General features: G+C 43.3%; 1 protein-coding gene across 2 annotated transcripts in view; it reads left to right on the top strand.

Moving 5' to 3' along the window:
- The window catches only part of ATP8A2 (ATPase phospholipid transporting 8A2), a 713,978-nt gene that overhangs the window by 645,881 nt on the left and 42,838 nt on the right, over positions 1-25,259 (top strand). For both annotated transcript variants that reach the window (XM_032150616.2, XM_032150617.2), the window contains exon 35: positions 6,854-6,958. In XM_032150616.2, coding sequence (XP_032006507.1) covers positions 6,854-6,958 — 105 coding nt within the window. The remainder of the gene's footprint in view (positions 1-6,853; positions 6,959-25,259) is intronic.

Below are 25,259 nucleotides of genomic sequence, written 5' to 3'. Positions count from 1 at the left end.
ACTCCAGCCTGGGCAACAGAGCAAGACCCTGTTTCTAAATAAGAAGAAACAAAAAGAAAAGAAAAAATACAGACACAAAGGAGCCCTGAGAGAAACTGGTATGTTGTCTTATAAGGCAGAGTTTCTAAGCACACACCCATTCCATCAAATTGAGAAAGTATAACTCAAAACTCATCTCTCTTTATATCATAAACTCAGTGCTAAGTGGTCACAAATATGGCCTGGCTTCACTTCCCATGCTTAGAGAGAAGCTATGTATAGTTAAGTCATTTAAAATTACAAGAATGAAGTATTCTTCATTTTTCCAAACAACTCAGAGTAGGAATACTTTCAACAAAATTCTTATAGAGGGTTAGTTCACAGGTCTATGAGAAAACCAGTCATGAAGATGGCATTATCATGTAGGTTAAATAGGAAATCATTCATATTCAATTTTGCTTTTATGTTTTAACATATATCATTTCCGAGATACCTTGTTACACTATAAAAGAAGCAACTAAGTTCCAAGGTCATGTAAACTTTAATTTTATCCATGAGCAAAAGGAGGGGCTGCTCCAAATAAAATATGACTGAATTTGTTTTGGGTCGACCCGATTTCTCCTACAAATAGGTGCCAACTTCTCCGAAAATTGAGACTCTGAGCTCAGCTTTACTTTGGGCAAAACACAATTATTTGGGGGCTCTGAGATAGAGAAGTGAGACTTCAATCCAAACCCTCCCGGAAAAGACATCAGATTTCATTTTTAGCCCTCCGTTCCTCCCACACTCAATGAGAATTTTTCTTGCCTGACAGTTACGGATGTCTTTTGCAAAAGTCCTCATTTTGGCATTATCTTGACAACCGAGGATACCTCATGCAAATCTAGATAGAGGGGGAAAGAATATTATTACATGGATTTTCTCTTTTTTTTTCTTGTTCACTAAGTTTTTTAACTGTTAAAAAATTAAATAATTCTCATTTCTTAAATTATTTGATTTACCATTACTTCCATTTTATTTGGTAAAACCGTGTTCTGCAAATAACAGAATCAGAATCCTCGGAAATGGAAAGATTACAGGCAGAAAAAAATATTTTCTTAATCTAATATATGTACCATAAGAACATATTAGTTCTGGCCAGGCGCAGTGGCTCACACCTGTAATCCCAACACTTTGGGAGGCCGAGGTGAGTGGATCACAAGGTCAAGCGGTCGAGACCATTCTGGCCAACATTGAGAAACTCCGTCTCTACTAAAAATACAAAAATTAGCTGGGCGTGGTGGCGGGCGTCTGTAGTCCCAGCTACTCGGGAGGCTGAGGCAGGAGAATTGCTAGAACCCGGGAGGCGGAGGTTGCAGTGAGCTGAGACCATGCCACTGCACTCCAGCTTGGGTGACAGAGCGAGACTCTGTCTCAAAAAAAAAAAAAAAAAGAAAGAAAGAAAAAGAAAAGAGGCCAGGCGTAGTGGCTCACGCCTGTAATCCCAGCACTTTGCGAGGCCGAGGCAGGTGGATCACAAGGTCAGGAGATCAAGACCATCCTGTGAATGGTGAAACCCCATCTCCACTAAAAATACAAAAAATTAGCCGGGCATGGTGGCGGGCGCCTGTAGTCCCAGCTACTCAGGAGGCTGAGGCAGGAGAATGGCATGAACCCAGGAGGCTGGGCTTGCAGTGAGCCGAGATTGCGCCACTGCACTCCAGCCTGGGCGACGGAGCCAGACTCCATCTCAAAAAAAAAAAGAAAAAGAGAAGAAAGAAAATATTAGTTCTGTTATTTGCTCTTTCAGCCAATAGGTCCAATTGTGACACAATCTAGTTCCTTGCTGAATTTGTTCAAAATCTTTGTTTTGCAAAGGTAAGTCAGTTTTAGATAAGTAGAGAATAGTCTTGGCCACATCAGCTGGCCTTTTCCATTTATAGTGATTGAAAACTAGTAACATGATTATAAATTAGTTTATTTTAATTCAGCTATCTCAAATTAGTGTCATTAAAAAAATTCTATTGAGACTGTATATTTGCAGAAGACTTTAGCAATACTGTCTTTCTTCCATCTGAAAGAGAATGCTTATAGATTACGAAGTGTCTGTGCCTCTTTGTCCATTTTCTCGCTCTTTTCAAGTGCGTTCTGAGTAATCATTCCCTGTCACCGCAAAGCAAATTATCTATTCCCTCAGATAGGACTTGTTTTTGGTTTCCCCTGGCACTATAAAATTAGCACCATTTACATTTTAACGAGGATAAATCAAATGACACTACTCCCAGCTTCACCACATGGAAAGAGTAAAAGTCACTTCCTTTCCAAGGAGCCTGCCAACTGGGTCAGAGCATAAACCCGGGCTCTGCAGCGGAGGTGCCGGCGGGGAAGCAGGGAAGGCTGAGGGTCCTCACTCTGCAGCAGGAGCACTCGGCCACCCAGCACCTGGCACCACGGGCCTAGAACTCAGCTTTTCCTGGGCGCCAACAGCATCTCAGCTCTGGGCTGAGCCAGAAAGGCCCCTGCTGAATTCCAGAGGTGCTTTCTAAAATGGATTTTTGTCTTGTTTTATTTAGGGGAGGAGGGAAAATAGCATATATTGGCTGTCAGCTGGAATATTTGCCCAAAGCACATATATGCTCAATTTGTAATATCTATTTAATATCTAAACTACCCTCACCCCTCTCCTCTAAAAGAAGACATTCTTCAGTTTATTGGCACATTTTCCCTTTGATCGTGAGGCCGGTATTATGTCACATACTCCAAACCTGAAGTATTTGTTTTTGAGGCAAGTAAATTCGGAGGCTTCTCGCAAAAAGAGAAGGCCTCTGAGAAGGCTATAGTGCTTCGCTGAGATTTCTCTTTCTGAATTGCAGCTTTAGAAAATGCTGTTGGCTTCTTCCTCCCATGCACTGAACAAAAATATTAATCCTGCTTGTCCCCAACCACCCATCATTGGATTTGAGTTGTCAAGTATCTACTGAGGCATGCTATCTGTGATGCACCTTGGGGTTCCCAGAAGGGGTGTGCATTCGAGAGTGGGCACAGGGGCAGCTGAAGACCCTGCCCTGTGATGGCAGCATATGGTGATGCTGGGAGAGCTTCCACAGGGGTGCTGCAGGCCTCTCATCTTGCCTTGGGCCCATCTTAGGGATGTTTTGTTTTGTTCTGAACTTTGGTGGTTATCACTCTCTTTTGAAAGGGCTTTTAGGCCGGGCACGGTGGCTCACACCTGTAATCCCAGCACTTTGGGAGGCCAAGGTGGGCGGATCACCTGGGGTCAGGAGTTCAAGACCAGCCCAGCCAACATGGTGAAACCCTGTCTCTACAAAAATACAAAAATTAGCTGGGCATGATGGCGAGTGCCTGTAATCCCAGCTACTCAGGAGGCTGAGATGGGAGAATGGCTTGAACCCGGGAGGCAGAGGTTGCAGTGAGCCAAGATCATGCCAATTGTACTCCAGCCTGGGCGACAGAGTGAGACTCCATCTCAAAGAAAAAAAGGCTTTTAAATTCCAGCTCAAGGCGGGCCTGCCTTTTCAAGTATATTTCTGTGAGCACTGAAGAAAGTGAGTTGCTCCATCTTTCTACATTTTCCCCATTTATTTGCCCAGTTTCTCGCTTCCATTTCAGGACCTGAGCTGTTAAGAGTAAGAAAAGAGAACCAGAATGAGGTAATTCAATCACTTTTTCCATGAAGTCTGTCAGCTTTCTGGATGAAGATCCATTACTAGACTATCTTAAGTCAGATTTGGCACGCCGTAAAATGCCTATGCTATTATCCTGCTAACCAAAATTTTCATATGGGACAACACTAACCTACCTTTTATTAAAATAATTGATTGATTACATGTGATACCTGGCTAATGAGTAATTTTATTAGACACATGAAGTTTAAATTGCCCAGAACTATTTTAATATCCCTGCACTTATATTCATCCAAAATGTTTATTGATGACAGCATGCTTGGGTAAGCTGCCACTTACCCACTCTCATCTAGGTGAAATTTGTTAGTACTGCTTTATAAAAATAATACAAGCTCAAGGCCACTGAACACAGAGGAACCCATTTGCTTTTATCTAGCTGTATCTCCTGTATTTTACTGTACATCAACAATACAGTCCCCGATTCCAAAATGACTTCATTTCCTTATTATAGTCCCAGATAGGCAGTTAAATGGAAAGAAGAGGTAATGAGCAATTTCTATATACAAATGGTCCTTGATTTCTTTTAACTTTCTAACTAAACTAATTTCTTTTGCAGCACGTTATATTTACACTTCCATCCACGTTTAGAATTAAACGTTTCCTTTTGACTTGCTGTTCTTGCATACAAAAGAAGAGTCCAGGGAAAGAGTTCCAGAAAAAAAAAAAAAAAAGGATGGAAAGTTCAAGATCCTAAAACAGTCTGTTTCTTTTAAAAGTCTCTGAGAACCTGGAGACACCCTTAGGTATATCTGAAGACTCACAGATAACTCTCACACTCATGAGTCAGTAGCCAGCACCCCAACTCTGTCCCTTCTGTGGTCATCCAGCTCTTGATGTGGGGTTAGATGAAGCAAGCCCTGGACCACTGGGCAGTAAGCCATTTACAGATGAGGGACTTACTCTGTCAAAGCTGTGACTCAGAACACGCCAAACCCCAGCTCCTGGTAAGACCTAAGTGACATGCTAGTGGCTAATGCTTAACAACTGATTTATAACCTATAAATATTAATTTTAGACCACTCACATGTAGCCTTTAGACAGGGGAGATTTTAGAAGCAGTTTTTCTAATTCAGGCATTATTAGATAAAGGTGCTTGAGAACAGGGTTTTAAATTGCCAGCCTCCCTTTACTCAGGTGCTATTAAATACATGCAGAAAGAGAAGTTGAATCATCCCCAGCATTGCAATTCAGTGTTTTCCAATAGCAACAAAGTTCCCAGGCTAGCTCACAGGGGCTAGCCTAGTGGAAATAGTATCAAATTGCTGAGTAACTCTTGAATATGGGTGCAGTTTCATCCCCTGAGAGCACGCACAGTTCCTGGGAGCACTGACATGCTCAGACCATTGCCCTCTGAGGCCGTGTTGTGACTGAATGAAAACCGGCAGCTTCCACAGTGGGTTGAATTCTGACGTAAGCTGTAGGTTGCCAGTGCCCAACCATCCTATTCCAGACCCCCACTTAGGAACCCCCTTTCCTCCCAGCCCGGGAAATAACAATGGGGTCTATTCTACCTCTGTGCAGGGGAAAGGGGAGAGGGAGAGAGAGGGAGGATGATGGTGGAGAGAGGGATCCTGGAAGAACCAGCGATGCTGCTCATCCTTCGGGAGTAACCAGGCTGTTCCAGGACCCATGCAGGCCCGTGGCTCAGGGCAGGCGGGGCAGGCACTCGGTGGCCTTGTTGTCAGTCTAACCCCAGAAGCCCAGGAGATAAAAGACCACTTTTGGGGCCCCACATTTTACATAATAACGAACAGGGTACGTTTTAGCATCATTTTTGACTCTCCTTTCCAGCAAACTGTTAGATAGTTGCTCATTTATTGTTTAAATTAAAATTCCACAGGCTCTTCTTTGAACTGCAGTATTTTATCAATCCTGAGTCTCAGGACACTGTCTGATGGAATTAAGGTATTATGTGTTAAAGCCTGTGTGGCTTTCCCTTGTTTACTCTGGGGGAAAGGATGACAGGGGCATATACAGTGTCTCAGTGCTAATACTCCATTATAGATTAACTCGGAGTGTCGGGAGATGGCTCACATTATCTTAACAGGCTTTCTTTCCTTGAAGGTGGAGGGTGGGTGAGGTGGTACAGGATTCTGCAGGAAGAGCCCACATCTTCAGAATGTTCCCATGACACTGTTTTCATTTCTGGGCAAAGGTGCTCAGTTTTTGTTCTCATTCTATCTTTGGGTCCTGGTACCTAGCAGGATCCTCATATGTATTTATGTTGAAATTAAACCCATGCACAGCTCTTCAGTCTGGTGTGTTGCTAATTTATGAGCCTTTTCCCTTTTCAGTTTTTTTTCTCTTATATAACCTATATCTGGTTAAGTGTCTTTTCACCTAGACTGTTTCCAGCTAGTAGCTAGATTGTTTCCAACTAGCAGCTCACTTTTAGCTTTGTTTAGTTTCCATTTTATAAAGACTGAGATCAGCCAATTATTTGAGCATTGTGAGGTATTCATCTTAGTTTCCTCAGTAAAAGGGTACGGGAACTCTTCCTACCATTCAAGAAGAGTGAGCTGTCCAGGCTGCGGGTTCTTTCATAAGTTGTATTAATGCCACTGAGGCCTGCGTGTGTGGTCTGCAATGGTGAGTTGTTGCCAGAGGAAGATGGGAAACCTGCACTCGAGATTTGTGTTGACTCCATGTTTCAAGCCGATGGCTTTGCATCCAGACCGTGTACTCTAGCATCCTAAGCCCCGTGGCTGCTGTGGCAGTGGCTCTTTTCACACTAAAGAGGGAGGGAGGAAACTTGCTAACCCCTGGGCTCTCTGACTGCAGTTGGGGTCCTTGGACCAGGGAACCAGTGCCTGTTCACTAAGGTGAGGGTTTAAAGTGTCTTCTTGATTTTCAGTTCCTGCCAAGAAATGCTTTAGAAGCAGACCCTGGGTCTTCGTGAACTCCACCCAGTCTTTGAGTGACTGGACGCCTCAGCAGACTTCCGGTTCTTTGCAGGGTGGGGGTGACTCTTGACATGCATGATCCGGGTCTGGTCTGCAGCACTCAGGATGCCTCCGGGCTATGGAGATGGAACCTGGGTCATGCATGAGACTGTGAATGCTCCACCACTTCCCAAGCCTCGGCCTCCACCAAAGGGCATTTGGCTGTGGCCTGAGAGGGGAGCGGCCTGTCTTTCCCAGCTATGTCAAGTCTGTATGCCATGTTCTTTTTGTCTTTTCTTCATAATACAGAGCCAAGCACACCTGCAAAAAGACATTGCTGGAGGAGGTGCAAGAGCTGGAAACCAAGTCTCGAGTCCTGGGAAAAGCAGTGCTGCGGGATAGCAATGGAAAGAGGTGGGGAACTCTGTCCCGATCCGCACAGAACACAGGTTGCCCCGGCCCTTTTCCTTTCTTCCTTCCTGTATTTCTTTTTCTCATCTTGGTTTTAGATGGGAGCACAGTATGCTCAGGCTTAAGAATTTTGGTTATTCTCAGATTTAAATCACACTCTCTCAGTGACCACATGAAACCTAAGTCTCTGGAAGTCTCCAGGTAAGACTGGGGGTTTTATTGGGTTTAGAGGTGAGCAAAACAACTCATGTGCAGAAAATCGACGTTGTGGCAGTATTAGCTTAAGGTGGAAGAGTCCAGGGTTAGCAGTATTACCACAGAGGAGTTAAAGCTAGGCCTTTGAATTTCAAACCCGAGTACTGTACCCAAGGATGAGTATCTACGGTGAAGGTTTGCATGTGAAATAATGCATGTTGTTATTCATGTAAACCTTGTTACATTCCACTTCAGCAGATCTAAATGGGGGAATAGTTTTTAATGTTAACATTTTCTGCTGGGAGTGAAAGGAATCGTGTGAACTCCTGGAACAGACACTGCTGCTTGCTCTCCTAATTCCTCCTGAACATGAGCCTGCCCTTCCCCACAAGGAACAGCTGGGCTTGTGTGCAGTTTTTGTTTCATCACACAAGATGTTAAAATGTTGTTAGAGTGTACTCTGTTAAAATCTATGTACCATCAAGGGAAATTTCTTTGGGCCTGAGAACAATTTGCAGGGTACTAGAAAGCCATTGCTCTATTAAGGACATGGAATATCTATAATATTCTGAGTACAACTCTCCTATAAATGCTTAGAAGGAAATCAGTAACTAACTGCTAATGAAACAAACATCAAGAAATCAAATACTGATAGAGATCCCCACTTTGTGTTTTGCTTTATATTGTGTTTATTTGTACCGTCTTTTAAAGCAATGGAGACAAAGTAATTTTTTTGTTAAAGAAAGAGAATGCAAACATTTCGAGAGGCTTTCAAAATACAATTTCAAACAGATTTTAGAAAAGGGATGATGGCATAGAGTTGAAGTTGTGGTTTTGTATTTATTTGCGAGTTATTTTTTAGTAAGTTTATTAAGCATTCATTTTATAGCAGCTATGCTAGTCACTGTAAAAAATCATCAGTCAACAAGACAAAAAGCACTGTCTTCCATAAGCTTAAGTTTGTGAATACATGGGCATAGGGACTGATTTTACTGCAGATGTACATATAACCACTACACGTGGTTGAGGCTTGTTCAGGGCTGTTCTATCCATCAGACAGCTGAGGCACAGGGCTCAGGACCTGTTAGAGTTTCAGGGACCTACTGTGCTCTTTGAGACCTGAAAAAAACATATTCATAAGCTCCAAAAATTAGGGAGCAGGAAACCTCTGCATAATGAAATTAATAAATGTTTAAAACCCTATAAAATGCATATCACTCTTAACCGTTAAGTTTAGTAAGGACAATAAGTTTATTATACTTAGAAACAACTTACAGGCTCTCTTATATCTCAGGTATACACAATGATTGCTGAGGGTACATAAGTAATTTCTAAGTAAAATGAGAATTTCAGAGCAAAATTCTCAAACTCCTTTCAAACATTTTACAGGAAAACATCACATATAATGTGGTATGAGAACATGCTTTAGCGTGTTTGTTCTGATGTGGGGAGGGGTCATCTGGCTTGAGCAATCAAGAAAGGCTTCATGTTGGAGATGGATGAACAACAGGCTTTTGAGGACAGGAGGGTCTTGAATGGACAGAACTGCTGAGAGTCTGATTTGGGCAGATGGAGTGGCACATGCCAAGGCTCAGGTCCAACACTGTGTGCAGGGACCAACCACCCAGTTTGGAGGGCCACATGCATTTTGCAGAGATACGGAACCTGCGTTTGAATTCTGGCTTTGCAACCAACCGGTGAGGCCTTGTGCAGGATATTTCATATGATCAGATTGTCTCTTCATCTGTCATAGAAGAAGTCTAATATGTTCTTTGGGGGATTAGGGTTCGTGAAACATGTGCAACGCAGCATATTGCCTGACCCATCTCGGGTGCGTAAAAGGTCAGCTGCTCATCTTCACTTTGGCAGGAGAGTCATGAGCTGTCGGCCTTGAATTGTATTGAAGGGAGTTGTGGGCTGACAGCCTTGAAAGAGTGTGTGAGCCCATTTTTGCTTGTTGTTGATAAATGAATGTTATTTTTAAAATTCACTTATCCTGTTCAAAAGTCACTTTTAAATGTTCAAATGGATATCAGAAAATAAGAGCTCAAATGTGGTTTCCTACCTTCTACATTTGAAAGTCTTATTTTCTGGTTCCTTGTAAATTTTACTTTGTAGTTCGTATGATGCTGTGTGTGTGTGCTTCTGTGCGTGTGTGCACGCACACATGCATGGGTGGGCCTGCATACTCCCATTTGATTGCACCATTTTCCTTTTCTTCTAGTCCCAGCATCTTGCTTCACTTTGGAATTCCCAGCCAGAACACAGTTTGGGGGCTCTGCCGCTCATCCTCCTCAGTGACCCCCTCCCATTTGTTTTTCTCACTCCTAATTACTCACAGGTTTTCTGGGTGGTCCATCTGCAAACTGGATAATGGTGGCGTGCTGCTCTCTGCACAGAGACTATGCTGTCCTGCTTGGCCTCCTGAGCTGCCTGACAATTGTTCTTTTACAACCTTTGTTTTCTTCATTCACACCTGCTTAGATTCCTGAGGGGTGGAGGGTAGAGACTAAGAAGTCTGTCTTCAGCTATGTCCTTGCTTCTAAAGATCTTATAGACCCCCGCCTCTTTGAGGGGTCCGGAGTGTTTTTGTCTCTTCTCACCCCTCCCTGTTCCTTCTTTCCTACCCTCATCTGATCTTTCAGCTGATTTGTATATCTCTCTAGCTGTTAACCGCACAGGAAACTCTGTCAATATTTGCTGACTGACTGGCTGGCAATACCAAAGTCTAGTGAGGTGGTAGTGAGGAAAGGACGGTGACTTCAGCGCCAGATGAGCTGACACACTGGTGCCTGTGTGTCAGCTCGTGTGTCGGATGTGCACAGAGTGGCCACAGAGAGATGCTGACAGTCACCGGGCCTCCAGGGAGGGGGCAGTTTATCTCATTGCTTAAGAGTACAGCTAACATACTCACACACGGAGAGGCATTTGTGATGTAAGATTAGCAAATCTTACCCTTGCAAAGATGCACAGGCCAGGAACCCGTCCTCCCTGAAGCCCACTGCCTCTCCTGCCTTCCTGTGCCAGCCAAGCCAGGGCACCCCCAGGGGTCCTCAGCATCCCTAACCCCAGGGGCTTACTAGCTCAGTCCTGACAGCATTGCTTAGGGCCCCTTAAAGGACATTCTGCCAGGTCATAAAACCCAGGTCCAAGTCACTGGCAAATATTCTAGCAGTTTTTCTTAGGAGTGTAATCACAGGAAGTAGAACAAAAAAATCTGTGTGCGTTAATCTTTTTAGAAAACCCTCTTGTACCAGATTTACAATTACAATTTTGAAATTGTAGCCAGGGATTCTAAGTTTCTCTCTGTGCCTTTTATTCATGCAATAAAATATTTTCATCTAACATTTTATTGAACTTGTCTAAGCCCCATACTTTTATACTATTTTGATAAAGTTAAATTTTCATGAACATGCTTCTGCACTTTCTCATTAGTAAATCTTGTCTTCCAAAATCAACCTGTGGAATTGATACTTTAATAACCCTGTTCTCATGAAGAAGCAGATAATGAGAAAGGGTGAGATCAGGGAATTAGATATCCAGAAAGCAAAGTGAAGAAAGTGCTTTAAGGAGTGAATAAAAATGTTTGTCTTGATTTTAGTTTGTTCTTCTTGAAGGAGTGTTTTTCACAATGTGCTGTTTGTGCACCTTATAGACACTGGACACATGTGACTGTTTGGGTTGATCAGAATACCTTTTCCCAAACTGTCTTCCCAGTAATCCCTACCCGGGGAAGCAGGAAGCCCCCCGCACCGCACATGAAATAGTCTACCCTGCATGTCGTTATTTTGAGTGTCTAAACAATGAGGAGCTAAACGGAAGAAAATTGTCTGTTTTTTAATGTCTTGGTAATATCTTTCCTTTCTTTATTCCTGAAGTGTAAGCCATGCAAATTTCTTTCCTGGTGAAAGAAAATCTATCTGTGGCCACTCACCTTTACAGATACAATATAAGCCAATGACAGCATGTAAGATGACAGACTTTTGTTCCTTAATTTTTTTTGGAATGAGATAAGCGGTTGCCCTGTAATATTTTAGGTACAATGGCAAGCAAGAAAAAAAAGGGGGAATATATTTGTTGAAAACATCTAGTTTTTGAGTTATGCGTAGCCTGAATAAACAAGGAGAGCTTGTTCTATTTCTAGATCACCTTTCACTCTGTTCATCCCAGTTGGCGGGAGTGCGGTGGGGTGGGGTGGGGTGAGCCCAGGGCTGATTTTCTCCATTGTCAAGGGCAAACAGACCTGGTTGCTGCCCCTGCCTTTGCCAGGAAGGCGGTGGATTATCTTCCCCTTAAGTGCTTTCCCTGGGTGTAGCTTACACTGTGACTTTGGTGAAGGTAGCTGTGTGGCTGGTCTTAAACCTTCTGGCGAGCCGTCGCCTCGTCTCCCTTCGGTTTTGTGTTCTGTGAACATCTGTGCGTGGCCCTGTGACCCAGGGTAATCTGGACGGCCCATCACCGCCAGGGAATTCAGGAGGGAAACATGACTCTTTCCTCGGCCTGGGCACCGCGGCCGCTTGCTCTGCAGCTTCCATTTCATCCAGGCTGCCTCTCAACAGGCAGGGCCCTGGTCACAGCCTTGGACAGGTGGCCTGGGATCCTAATGGAGCTCTCTCTGTCGAAAAATAGGAACAGAGCCTGAAGCACAGCAGCAAGATTTCAAACAAACCAAAGATTGTGCCTCCACTCCAGGCAGTGCTCTCGAGTGTTCCTTTGAAAACCAGTTGTATTAAAGAAATGAAACAACACAAACTCCCCAATGCATTCTTAGTGAGTACTCAACTCAAAAATACCTGTCATGCTTTGATCTTTAACGGAAATCCTTTGATCTTTAAAACAGTGTTGAAAAAGCTGTTTGGTATCCTCACACCTCTAAGTCAAAATCAGTCCCACTGCCAGGCTGAACATGACGCTGAGCCAGCCTGAGGCAGGAGGGATGCAGGCCTTTTGCACCGGACCCCAACAATGACTGTGTCACTTCAGGAGATGGGTGTTTTCACAGTACTGGCCGTGGGCAGTGCACGTGTGGTGCGTCTCCCTTTTGCTTTCGTCCCACCTCTCCCACACTTTCCTCCTAAAATACCTATTATTGGCTTTTTTCCAGCCAAAAGGATAGGAAATTAGGGCATCCTTTCAGCAAACCTCTCCAGGCCAGGTGGCAAATGTCTGCTTCCAGCACCTGGTTGAGATTTATTTTCCTTCCAGCTGCATTTTTTTCCACGGCTCTGTCATGAAGCAGAGAAACGAGTGCAGACGATGGAGACCGATGACCTGAGCTGGGCTCTAGCTTAGCTGTGTGGCCTTGGCTGGGTTATTAACTTCTCTGAACTTCAGTTTTCTCATCATATATTCGCTTTGAGGTTTAAATAAATAATGCAGGTTAAATCTATAGCCTATGTAGATGTTCAGGAAGCGTCCCCTAACTGAAAAGCTGCATAACAAGTACATTTCACTGGCCGTGTTTACCATCTAACATGTATGCCTGGGGAAGATGTGAATGCAGCAGGCTGTCCGAGTTGCATCGTCAGGGTGTGCCCCCTAGTCTGAGGTAAAAGGGAGAAATCTCACAGAATCCCAGGCACACGGGAGTGGTGTGGACGAACGGCCATAGTGAATGTTGAATGGGGGTGTGGTGGGGACTGTAGTGAGTTCTGAATCTTGGTGGTCTCCTCAAGACAGCCTTTGGATTACGGCTTCAAGGAGCTCCTCTTTGTGAAGAGGACAGTGTACCCAGTCCAGGCTGTCCCTTCTGCCCCAGGGTCTCTCGCCAGCTTGCCCCTGTCCATCTGAGCTGCAGTCTGTCTGTAACGTCTATGCCAGTCCTTACCACTCCTCCCCAGAACCAGCCCTTCCTTCGGAGTCTCTTGCTCCATCGGGATGAATTTTTCCCACACTGCAGACTCCCTCTCAGTGTCCACACTGTCCCCTCGTGTCCTGCGCATCCCTGGGTGCCAGGTCTTGGCGTCTTCCCAGCATCTGTGCAGTCATCCCCCCGGTCCCTTGGGGTGGTGCCTGTCCCTCTTCACCCACTGTCCCACAGCTGAAGACATCCTTTGTGAAGTGCAGCCTCATCATGCCACCTTCTGCCCTCAGCCCACCACCTGCTGAGCCAGTGCAGACCAGAGCCACAGCGATTTCTGCCTCGGCTTCTCTTCTCACGTGTACGACCCTCAGCCTCCACCTCCCCTGTCCTCCCCACGCTGTGCCCTTCTGTGGTTGACGCTACCCTTGGCCCTTCTTGATTGACTGGTTTTATACGACGGTATCACACTGTGTCTCAAGCACTGGGCCATGCATGGGCTACTCAGGGGCAGCAGGACAGGCCTTGTCCTGGGAACAAATGCTGTCCACCTCAGGACACACTCTCTGATGTCACCAACTTCCCTGCTGTGCTGATGGCAGCCTGGGCCTCCCTTAAAACACTCATTTTAAAAGTTTTATTTTCGGCCGGGTGCGGCGGCTCATGCCTGTAATCCCAGCACTTTGGGAGGCCGAGGCAGGCGGGTCACGAGGTCAGGAGATCGAGATCATCCTGGCTAACACAGTGAAACCCCGTCTCTACTAAAAATACAAAAAAAATTAGCCGGGTGTGGTGGCGGGCACCTGTAGTCCCAGCTACTCAGGAGGCTGAGGCAAGAGAATGGCGTGAACCTGGGAGGCAGAGCTTGCAGTGAGCCGAGATCGCGCCACTGCACTCCAGCCTGGGGGACAGAGTGAGACTCCATCTCAAAAAAAAAAAAAAAAAAGTTTTATTTTCATTATTCAAATATTCAAGCATACACAGTAGTAGGGAGATGAGCACAATAAGCTCTTATGAAATCATTGCCCAAATCCAATCATTATCAAGATTCGGCCAGAACTGCTTCATCTCACCCCTTCTGCTCAGAGTCTTTCTTTCCTGAAACATAAAGCAAATCCCAGGCATCAAGACAGTCCACCTACGCTTTAGGAGGCATCTCTAAATATTCCATGAGACTTTATAACATCTGTGATACACAGCATGCTTGTTTATGTTATTAAATGTAGAACTCCAGTCCCCATGATCACATCTAACAAGTTAATAATAATTTCTTGGTATCAGTCAAACTCCCAGTCCATAAAAAGACTCTCTGGATGCCTCAGCCCTGCCTTTTAGGGTTGATTGATTTGTGTTAGGATCTGGGCAAGGTTCACACATAGCATTTGGTTTCTGTGTTCCTCAAGTTCCTCTAAATCTGGAGAACTTTCTCTTGTTTTTTGTTTTGTGTTTTGTTTTGTTTTGTTTTGCTTTTAAGATACAGAGTCCCATTATGTTGCCCAGGTTGGGCTTGAATTCCTGGGCTCACTCCATCTTCCTGCCTCAGCCTCCTAAGTAGCTGGGATTACAGGGATGTGCCGCCATGCTGAGACCTGTCTTCCTGGTTTTTAATGCCATAGACTTATTCATTATGCTCCACTTTATTTTTTTTTTTATCATAACACTGATCCCCACATGCAGCAAATGAAAGTTTCCTCATGTGCAGAAAAGGCGATGAGGCCTCAGAGAGATGGAGTCACATCTGCTCAGTGTCACCCAACTAAAGAGAGGCAAACCTGCATCTTCTTACTTCAGGCCTCTTTCCACCAAGCCAAGATGTGCAGAGCCACCCAAATGCTTGCCTTTGCAATTACATCTTTATTAGAGAGAATGGAAAGCCACGGATCCTCCAGAGAGACCAGGAGGGGTGCTTACCTTCTAGCATGGTCTGATGAAAAGGGTCACAGTCTGCTGTCTGGTGAAGCTGCGTGCAGAATCCAAGGAAGCTAGAGAATTGTAGTTGCATGTTGTTGTCTTTCAGATCCCTACATGTAGGAAGAACTTGGACCAAGCAGAGAAATCATACCCTTCCCCAAACCAGCGGGACAAATTCAGAGCAAATAAAGGGAAAAGAGTATGTGAAAGCGGCTCATTTTGTTTGTTTGTTTGTTTTTTGAGACAGAATCTCGCTCTATTGCCCAGGCTGGAGGGCAGTGGTGCGATCTCAGCTCGCTGCAACCTCTGCCTCCCAGGATCAAGCAATTTTCTGCCTCGGCCTCCTGAGTAGCTGGGATTACAGGCACCTGCCACCACGCCCGACTAATTTTTGTATTTTTAGTAGAGACGGGGTTTCACCATCTTGGCCAGGCTGGTCTTGAACTCCTGACCTTGTGATCCACCCTCCCCACCGCCCCGGCCTCCCAAAGTGCTAGGATTACAGGCATGAACCACCACGCCCAGCCACAGCTCACGTATTGATATGGCTCAGGAAAGAGAAGCCTTGCTAAAGAAGCCAATTTCCACCCACAGTCACCTTCATGGAGCCTGGTGTGGTCTATGAAAAAATTAATTGAATGCATTTAATCTTGTAGAACGAAGAACCTTGGGCAAAGCCTGATGCCGGCAAACATTTTAGTTGAGACAACTGGGAGAGTTCTTAGGAGAACAGCTGGAGAGCCAACGACGCTCCCAGGCAAGGCCAGTTAAATCTCTCGCCTTGCTGACAAATACTGGCGACAGGTGAGGAAATGCATTAGTGGAACAAAGGGAGTGAATGTGGCAGGAAATTACCGAAAGGCTGCCCGCATGACCCAGCCGGGCTTCTTGGGACTGTTTGCATCCTGGGCACAGGAAGGAGAGGTGGAGGAAAATAAACTCTTCAGGAAGTAAAACACCTCATTAGCATTTAGTTAATGCCTAAGCTGCCTGTGTCAACTAAAAATAATTGATTCTGTGTTACTTTAGGAATGTTAAATTCCAAGAGCCTGTTGTTTTCGTTAGTGTTCTTATGGACCGATGTTTAATAATTAGAAATTTTTTAAATTAAATACCAGATGTCATTTATTATTAAGCATCTCGTTCACCTTTAAAACGGTGCTGTAGCTGTATCAGAAATCTAATCAGGAGCTTAGCTACTTGCCCAGTGCTGTGATGAAGAAGTGCAGCATCTTTAGAAAATGCCTGGAGAGAAAATGGGAAGAAGCATCCTGTTGATGGAGGGAGGTAAGTGTGGAGAAACCATCAGTGTTAGTGGTTTGCTAGTAACACGGCCTCAGGCTGTATTTCCAGGATGACTTGAGTACATTTCCTTTTTTGAATTATGACTTAAATTAGTTCCATGTCAACTTTCTCTATTTGCCAACAAGACTTTTTCTCAAGAACCATTTTTACTGATGAATTTATTGTCAGTTCCAAACAAAACTAGTGTGGACAGCTAGCTCACTGTATCCATTTTTAAGCAGTAATGAAATATTTTAATCCTTTTTGGGGGAGGATAGTTTTATTTAACCCACTTGAGCAGCAATAGAAACATTTAAAGGTAGATTTGCCAAAAAAAAATTGCCATTGTATAGGTCACATAATTTGAATAGTGATATTATACATTCCAGGCAGGGATTAGTTCTTCAGGAGGTTCTGGGATCTCTTTGCTAATCGCTTTTCTCCTGCGTTATCAGTGAGTTGTTTGCTTTTCCCTTCGGCTTCCCGTTTTGCCTACCTCCAACTGTGACTGATCTCTGACAGTAAGACATTCCAGCCTGAAAACAAACAGGCAGGTACACCCATCCTGAAATCCGAGTTACAATTTAGATGTTATCTGGGAATAACCGGATTCTACTGTTCATTTCTCAATGAGCCTCTCCCTAAGTTCTTACAAAGGCGTAGAGAGGAAGTGTAGACTCCTAGGCCCCTCAGCATTCAGGGTTAAAGTGACTTTGTAGTGCATCTGAGAGAACTGCTGGATCCCCGGGAGGTCCTGGACTGTTAGAGACGAAAAGAAGCCTCAGGAGAGGCCGGGCGCGGTGGCTCACGCCTGTAATCCCAGCACTTTGGGAGGCTGAGGTGGGCGGATCACGAGGTCAGGAATTCGAGACCATCCTGGCTAACACGGTGAAACCCCATCTCTACTAAAAATACAAAAAATTAGCCGGGTGTGGTGGCGGGCGCCTGCAATCCCAGCTACTCGGGAGGCTGAGGCAGGAGAATGGCGTGAACCCGGGAGGCGGAGCTTGCAGTGAGCCGAGATCTCACCACTGCACTCCAGCGTGGGTGGCAGAGCGAGACTCTGGCTCAAAAAAAAAAAAAAAGAAGCCTCTGGAGAAATGCTGGATGTTTTTTATTCATATTTGATGGCTGCTTTTGCACACTACAGCACAGAGCATGTCCTCCCAGGCCCCTGACCTGGTCTCTGTCGTAAGGTACACTATTTCTGTATCTATAGCCAGCACTTGGAAAGCCAGTCAAGGTCCAGTTAGATCACGGGTGAATAACATCATTGACCTTGTGGTTGAGAGGAACTTGGAGAATATGTAAAAGTTATCACCAAGAGATGGTCATTGTAGCAGGAATCACTGCATTTAGCAATAGATTTATTGGATTTTCGGAGACATTTCTGTGTTAACAGGAGCAGAAAAAAAATTATTCTTGGGTTTAAAAAAACCTGGCATGGGTCTCATGCTGGTATATCTAAGAGTAAATTCTTCTGTAGACCAGGATACGTGAATGACTGTCACAGAGCCTGGATTGTTAGTGATTCAGTGAGTCCCAGTTAAGTCTTCCTTTTCTAATAGGGCAATGATAATATGATCGTTCAGTGTTTATTCTCTTTCTCTGGCAATTAGGATTGGCTCAAGGCCCCTTAGGTGGTGGTAATTGGGACTTCACAGTTACTAATGAGTAAACATGTTGGCCTCACAGCAAATAGAACCAGTGATTGGTCTAATGTGGGGCGAGTCATTTATGTATCCATGCAACAGACATTTATTAAAAACGGAGGAAGTGCCAGGCCAGACTCCAGCCTAGAATAAGAGAGGGAATTCCTACTGTGTTACAGTTCGCCTGGTAGTGGGAGACAGTGAGTGGTGTCTCTTAGGAGGAAAATGAGGCAGAAGACATAATGGGGAGTGAATGGCTGGGCTGGAGCAGTCAGGGAAGCCTCCTAAGATGACAGTGTTGGGGAAGAAAAACGTAATGTCCTTTCCTCATCCATTACAACGCTCATGGCTGACACTCTGGTAACAACAGTCAGAGTAATCAGAGAAGAGCGTAACAGACTTATTTGTCAAAGTTTTATGTGACATAGGAGCCTTCAGAAATGAAGATCCAAAGACCCAGGGAAACCGTATGTATTTTTATGCCAGTGAAGAACGGACAGTCATGCAAAAATGCGATTGGAAAAAAAGGGGGTAATTTATCATGGGGAATTCAGCAAGACCTGTCTGTTGTGACTCTGGGCCTCTCTGTGCAGCCTTCCTTCCCGCTGGGTGTGGGGCAGGACCGCTCTGGAACACAGGTCTTACAGCCTCCTCTCAGGGAAGGAAGGCCAGTGAGCGCCTTCATGACTGTGCTTCCCACTGAAAGGTAGGGAGGATCAGAGCAACCCTCTTGCTTCTGAGGCCTTCTCAATCTCCTTCAGTTCACAGTGCTCAGGGTCATATTTTCTGAGCCACGACAACATTTAAACTGAGACCTAAACAGGCAGTCAACCAAGAGGAGATCTGGGGAAGGAACTTTCCAGGCACCAGAATTTGATAGGAAGGCCTGCAGGGGGAGTGGGAGGAATGCTTGGTGTGACCAGTGCCTGGGAAATGCATGATAAAGTCATCTAAGAGATCTAAGAGGCAGCAGGAACCAGATCACACAGGCCTTTGTGAGCAAGGTCCTAGGGCATCGGATTGTAGCCACCAGGAAACATTTCCATGGGAGGAGTTTAAGCAAGGGACATACATGACACAAAGTTTTAGAATGTGTGATTATCATACTACTTAAAAGCCATAGAATCCCATTCTCAAAGTTAAAAATTGAGTAAAATCTCTAGCCAGGCACGGTGGCATGCACCTGTATTCCCAGCTACTCAAGAGGCTGAGGCAGGAGGATCACCTGAGTCCAGGAGTTTGAGGCTGCAGTGAGCTGTGATTATAGCCTGTGAACAGACACTGCACTCTAGCCTGGGCAACATAGCAACACCTGGTTTCTAAAAAGAAAGAAAAAGTTAGGTAAAACCTCAATACTGTATATAAAACATACACAAAATATTTATTAGTATGAATTTATGATATGTGTTCAAATTAAGACATTTATTCTAAAGTCAATTAGCGTTAGAAATGAGGTGATTTTTCAAAATGACAAAAATTAAAAGTGAGTGTTATGGAAGACAGTTTTCCTTATATCATCTCTATGTCTAGTTTACTTTTGTTTTGTTTTGGGTTGTGTTGAGAAAAGCCTTGAGGGATAAAGATTAGTTGCCAAGTTTGTGTTTTCATAGTTTGCCTTGTGACTTCAGACTTTCTCATTTTTGTTCTTGATTATATTTAACTGTTGCTTAAGTATACAAGTCATATAAAGAAGGAACTAACAGTTTGTGTACACACTGTCTCTGAGATCAAAATAGCATCATGTGATAATTGATCTCTTGTTATGTGACTGACTAACATAACAGTCACATGTTCCATGCAGACAGGAACATGGATCAGGTAATGCACTTTGTGAGAACAGGCTAGTTGCCAGTATTATTTTATGTGAATGGGCATGTAAGAATGCTTGTTTGAAAAATAGCAATATGTAATTACAATTACTAACTACTAATCAGTGACCCATTTGTAAGATCAAAAATAAGAACCTTTATTTAATCTGAGATCCTGACAGAAGCAAGTTAACTTGAAAACATCTCTGGATATCAATATATTAAGATTTTATATGTGTTATATGAAACAATTCATATGTTCTTATACTAATTAAATATTTTTTAAATATTCAGTGTATAAAAAATGTAATTTAAAAACAAGTGGCTGAAAGAATAGTAAACAGCACTGTAATCCTAAAAGCTTGTATTAACTTTACATTTCAATTTAGTCACAAAATCCAGATGGATACATTCCTGAAAAAATGTGAAGTCTTTAGTAAGAATAGACATTTTTGAGAGAGTAAGGCACATTTAATTCTTTAATATTATACATTTAGTTTAGGAACATAAAGTGAATAATTTAAAATTTTAATGATTTTAAAGGTATAATTTAAGAGTTTTACATGTGCTCACTGAATTTACTGATAAATACAACTTTTCATTACTAGTGGAATCAAAAATGTTTAGTTCTCCCATATCTATTTTTTTGGCCAGTTCATCAGAAATACTCAAAGATTTTAGATGGGAGAAATTTTAGATTCTTAAGCTATTTCTAGAATGATGGTGGTTTTGTTTCTCAAAGCATTGATCTGTCGCCCAGACCTTTTGCCCTTCTTGCTCTGTCTCACCTATTCAGAAAGCACTTGGTTTTTAAAAAAGAACGGAGGACAGGAACTGGCTGAATACACTTTTGTCATATGGAACGTTAGGCTTATTGTCTAAGCTATCATCTTTTCACCATCCTCACAAATCTGTTGAAAACTGAAGACTCGTCCAAGTTGTCACAGACTGGAGACAAATTCCTTTTGCATGTTCCCAATTTATGCACAGTGCCTTTCACATGATGCAGAAGATTGCAGACATGAAAGCACTCAAAAGCAAAGAGACACCGGGGCTGGGTGGGGCACAAGCTTGCTGCCATGTTGCCGGACAAATTGGTTGTATTCTGTGATCAAACATCTAAAGATATTCCGTACACTGGAGCATTTGAGACACAATGGCATTTCAAAGTGAAATCCAAGTGAGCTTTTTTTATTTGATAACCCAGAGAAATGCAGTGGCCACACATTTCTGCTCCATTTTGGCCTCTGCTTCTTGGACCCGTAAGCTATGTGATTGCAATGCAGCCAGCTGGAGATAACATTTCTGCTGTGGCCTCAAGGTTTTTCACTTTAGTTTCTTTGATATTTGGAAATGAAAATACACCTATGCCCCCCAAAACAATTTATTAATCTTTGTAACTGTACTGTTTTGCAAAGAATGTCTACAAAGTGCACCATTTGATTCCAGATAAATAAATTTCTTTATATGGATCTTCAGGCAATTCTTCCATTAGGCATAGCAGACATCCGCATCTATGTGCCTCAGATTCTCTCTTCTTTTTGTTCCATGTAGGATGTCTTTTTCTTCTTCCTTTTTATGTAATATTCTCAAAGGATATAACCACATCATTCCATCAAGTTTACTTCATGGTTTGTGTCAATACATTATTCTTGCATTTGCTTCTTTCTGGAACACAGCAGTTTATACCATGCGTAGGTTTTATGTTTTCTGACTTTTGTTCTTTCATAGCTCTGTTGCAGTTACAACTTATGACATCATTAGCAATGTTGTGTAGGCTCTTGGATGCACCTTCGGTGTGTCTGCTTTGATTTTCTGTGCTGCCTTCATGATAGTGTCCACGGAAAATAATTTTACATTCCTAAAGGCTGATATATATTCAGCAACATTTTTCATTTACTTACACCATGAAGAACGACAACAAAAGAAAATGAAGTAACAACAGCAAATGAAAAATCAGATCATAGAGCTAGCAGTAAAGTCTGTAATTTGTTCTCCCAAAACTTTGTTCACCCAACTGAGAGCAGCACAGAACATAATGCACCTGGTTTTGTCTTCTACAAACCATTAACCATTGACATTCTAATCCTTAAAAAAAAATCGCACATAATACCTGCTGAGCAAGTAGCATTATAAGTTTTTAAAAATGCCTGTGAGTAGGCATATCCTGTTGTAGAGAATCGTGTTCTAAAAGTAGATTTCCTTTATAGAACCTTGGTGAGTTTTCTTCCTAATCTTCAGGGGTCAACTTGGATAAAACTAGAGCTTCTGAGAATTTTCCAGGCATGGTTCCTCTCTTGTAGTTTTTAACTTAAAGGTGCAAGTATTGTCATCCTTTATGGAGATGTGAATCCAGGCAAAAGCATGTATCAAACCCTTGCGATTTGCCAGAGGTCAAGCTGAGCAGTGAAGAAACAGAGAAACAGTAAGGTAATGATGACAAATAGTAGACAGAGAATGGGAACACAGTGTGAAAAGCATTTTAATAAAGTGATCAGTGACATTCCAGAGTGCCCAGGGAAAATTAGAATTCCCAAGCAGGTAGTGAAGCAGGGGACGAGAATGACACAGCTGATGTAAAGAGTTATCTGGAGCCGGGGTGCAGTGGCTCACACCTGTCATCCAAGCACTTTGGGAGGCCGAGGCAGGAGAAAGACTTGAGGCCAGGAGTTCAAGACCAGCCTAGGCAACATAACGAGACTTCTGTCACTACAAAAGTTTTTAAAAAATTAGCTGGTGTGGTGGTACGTGCATGTGGTCCCAGCTACTTAAGAGGCTGAGGCATGGGAATCGTTTGAGCCCAGGAGTTCCAGGCTGCAGTGAGCTGTGATCACACCACTGCACTCCAGCCTGGGTGACAGAGCAAGAAACCATCTCAAAAAAAAAAAGCAAAGTTATCCGGATAATAATGAAAAGTTTAGTATGATGGGGCTAAGAGTCCAGAAAGGTACTAAAAGGGAAGGTTGGGGCTGGGCCCGGTGGCTCATGCCTGTAATCCTGGCACTTTGGAAGACGAAGGCAGGCGGATCACTTGAGGTCAGGAGTTCGAGACCAGCCTGGCCAACATGGTGAAACCCCACCTCTACTAAAAATACAAAACTTAGCCAAGTGTGATGGTGCACACCTGTAATCCCAGTTACTTGGGAGGCTAAGGCACAAGAATCGTTTGATCCCAGGAGGTGGAGGTTGCAGTAAGCCAAGATTGTGCCACTGTACTCCAGCCTGGACGACAGAGTGAGACTCTGTCTCAAAAAAAAACAAAAAAAGAAAAAAACAAAAAAAAAAACAAAGAGGTTAGGTTGGATAAGTAAGTGAAGGCCAAATCATAAGACCTGTGATGAAGTTGGGGCTGTATTCTGTAAGCCACGAAGAGTCATCAGAAGCCTCACTTGTAAGAACTAGTTATTGAATGAGATCCTATGAGTAGAGAACATTTGCCACTTGGCCTTTGCTTTATCAAGATCTCAGCAGCATAACCATGCAGAAACAAAGGGATGTGTCACCAGGATTCCTCTCTCAAGCAGGGCTGTGTTAGGACACACATATTTCATTTGAGATTGTTTGGAAAGTCACCTCTCACCCCCACTCTAGAACAATTTACATTAGAGAAAGGTTTTCTTACAGTAGCCTCACACACACTCTTTTGAGGAGAAATGAAAAGCTGTAGTTTAACAACCGCCTTACACATAAGAACGAAGGAACCAAATGTGCAAATTTAGAATGACGTTGCATTGGGCTGACCATAAAGTACCCTCCATCCCCAGTGCACTGCTAGTGCGGAGAATGTGTTTTGTCATACAAGACCTACTGGGTAGCTGTTTATTTAGTAGAAATAGTGCATGCTGGTTACAAGAATGGAAAAGAGAATAAAACTAAAATTACCATTATCAATTACATCCAAAAAGCACATAAAAAAATAACCACTAGGTGTATATCTCAATGTCAGAAGGCCAAAAACAAATAGCCAAGTTCTTTCTTTCTTCTTCATATCCTTTCAGTTCATTCTCCCTGCTGTCATCCCATGCATATACTCATGGTTCCTTAAAGTCTGTCCTTGGGCCAGTGGTTCTTAAAGAACTCTTATGTCAATAGAGGATGCTTTCAGTTGCCAATACCAGAGACCTCACTTCAAACTGGTCTTCAGGATTGGAGAAGCACCTAGCTTGTTTAATTTGAACGTCCCACTGGGAGGCAGTCATGGTCGGTCGATCCCCAGCCAGAATGTCATCAGAGACCCACCAGTCTCTTTCCATCTTTTCACTTTGCCCCCAGTGCTTTATACTGATTCTGGCCCATGGCCCCTGTGGAAATAACAGGGAGGTGACCCAAAGTAATGGGGACTATGGGCATCCTTGTTCACCAGTGGAGAGGGGGTGTTTGCCCCTGACAACCAATTGACCGAAGTTGCTGTTCACCGTGCCGGGACCAACCTCAGCCAATCCCTACAGTCCGGGAAATACCACAGTGGGTTGGTTTAGACTTGGATTACCAAAACCCGTCCGTGTAGGAAGATTGGGTTGGGGGTATCACTGTGACTATACATGCTCTTCAACAGGGAGGGAAGAAATGAATGTTGGAGAGCATATTCACATATCTCCTTCAGGCCTCTGAGAATTTCATGAAAGCCATGTGCTATCTCCCTGTGTGTTAATTTTGCATTCAATTTTTGGAGGATTCACTAACCCACTGAGGACTGTCATTCTTTTTTTTTTCTCTTCAGCTTCATTGAGGTATAATTGACAAATAAAAATTGTATGTATTCAAGGTGTACAACAGATGGTTTGGTATATATATATATATATATACACACACACACACACACACACACACACACACACACACACATTGGGAGATGATTGCCACAATCAAGCTAAATAACATATCCATCACTTCACAGTTACCCTTGTGTGTATGGTGAGAACACTTAAGATCTACTCTCAGCACATTTCAAGTATACAATACATTATTATTAACTATAATCATCATGCTGTACATTAGCTCTCCAGAACTTACTCATCTTAAAACTGAAAGGTTCTACCTTTGGCTAACTTCTTACTATTTTTCTCACTTCTTGACCCCTGGTAACCACCCTTCTTCTCTTTGTTTCTGAGTTTGACTTTTTATGGATTTCACATACAAGTCATATCATACAGTGTTTGTCTTTCTGTGCCTGGCTTATTTCACCTAATGTGAAGTCTTCCAGGTTCGTCCATGTTGTCACCAATGGCAAGATTTCCTGTTTTATGGCTGAATAGTATTCCGTTGTGTATACGTACCACATTTTCTTTATCCATTCCTCCGTCGATGGACACATAGGTTGATTCCGTATCTTGGTTATTGTAAATAATGCTGCAGTGAACATGGCAATGCAGATGTCTCTTCAACATACTGATGTTGTCTCCACTCGACGTATATACCCAGGATTGGGATTGCTGGGTCATATGATCATTCTCTATTTTTGAATTTTTTGAGGAACCTCCATATTGTTTTCCATAATGGCTACACCATTTTACATTTCCACCAATACTGTAAAGAATAAGGATCATTCTCTACCTTAGAAAAATAGCATTGCTTCCCAGAGGCAGAGGTTCACCTTATTCCTAGATTTCAGCACTCTCCTATACTGTTTATCCATTCAGGAGGAGCTACAGTGA

The sequence above is a fragment of the Hylobates moloch genome, unplaced genomic scaffold, assembly GCF_009828535.3.
Source record: "Hylobates moloch isolate HMO894 unplaced genomic scaffold, HMol_V3 SCAFFOLD_4, whole genome shotgun sequence".
NCBI lineage: Eukaryota > Metazoa > Chordata > Mammalia > Primates > Hylobatidae > Hylobates > Hylobates moloch.
The sequence above is the reverse complement of the archived record's forward strand: the minus strand, read 5'-3'. Positions and strand labels throughout refer to the sequence as shown.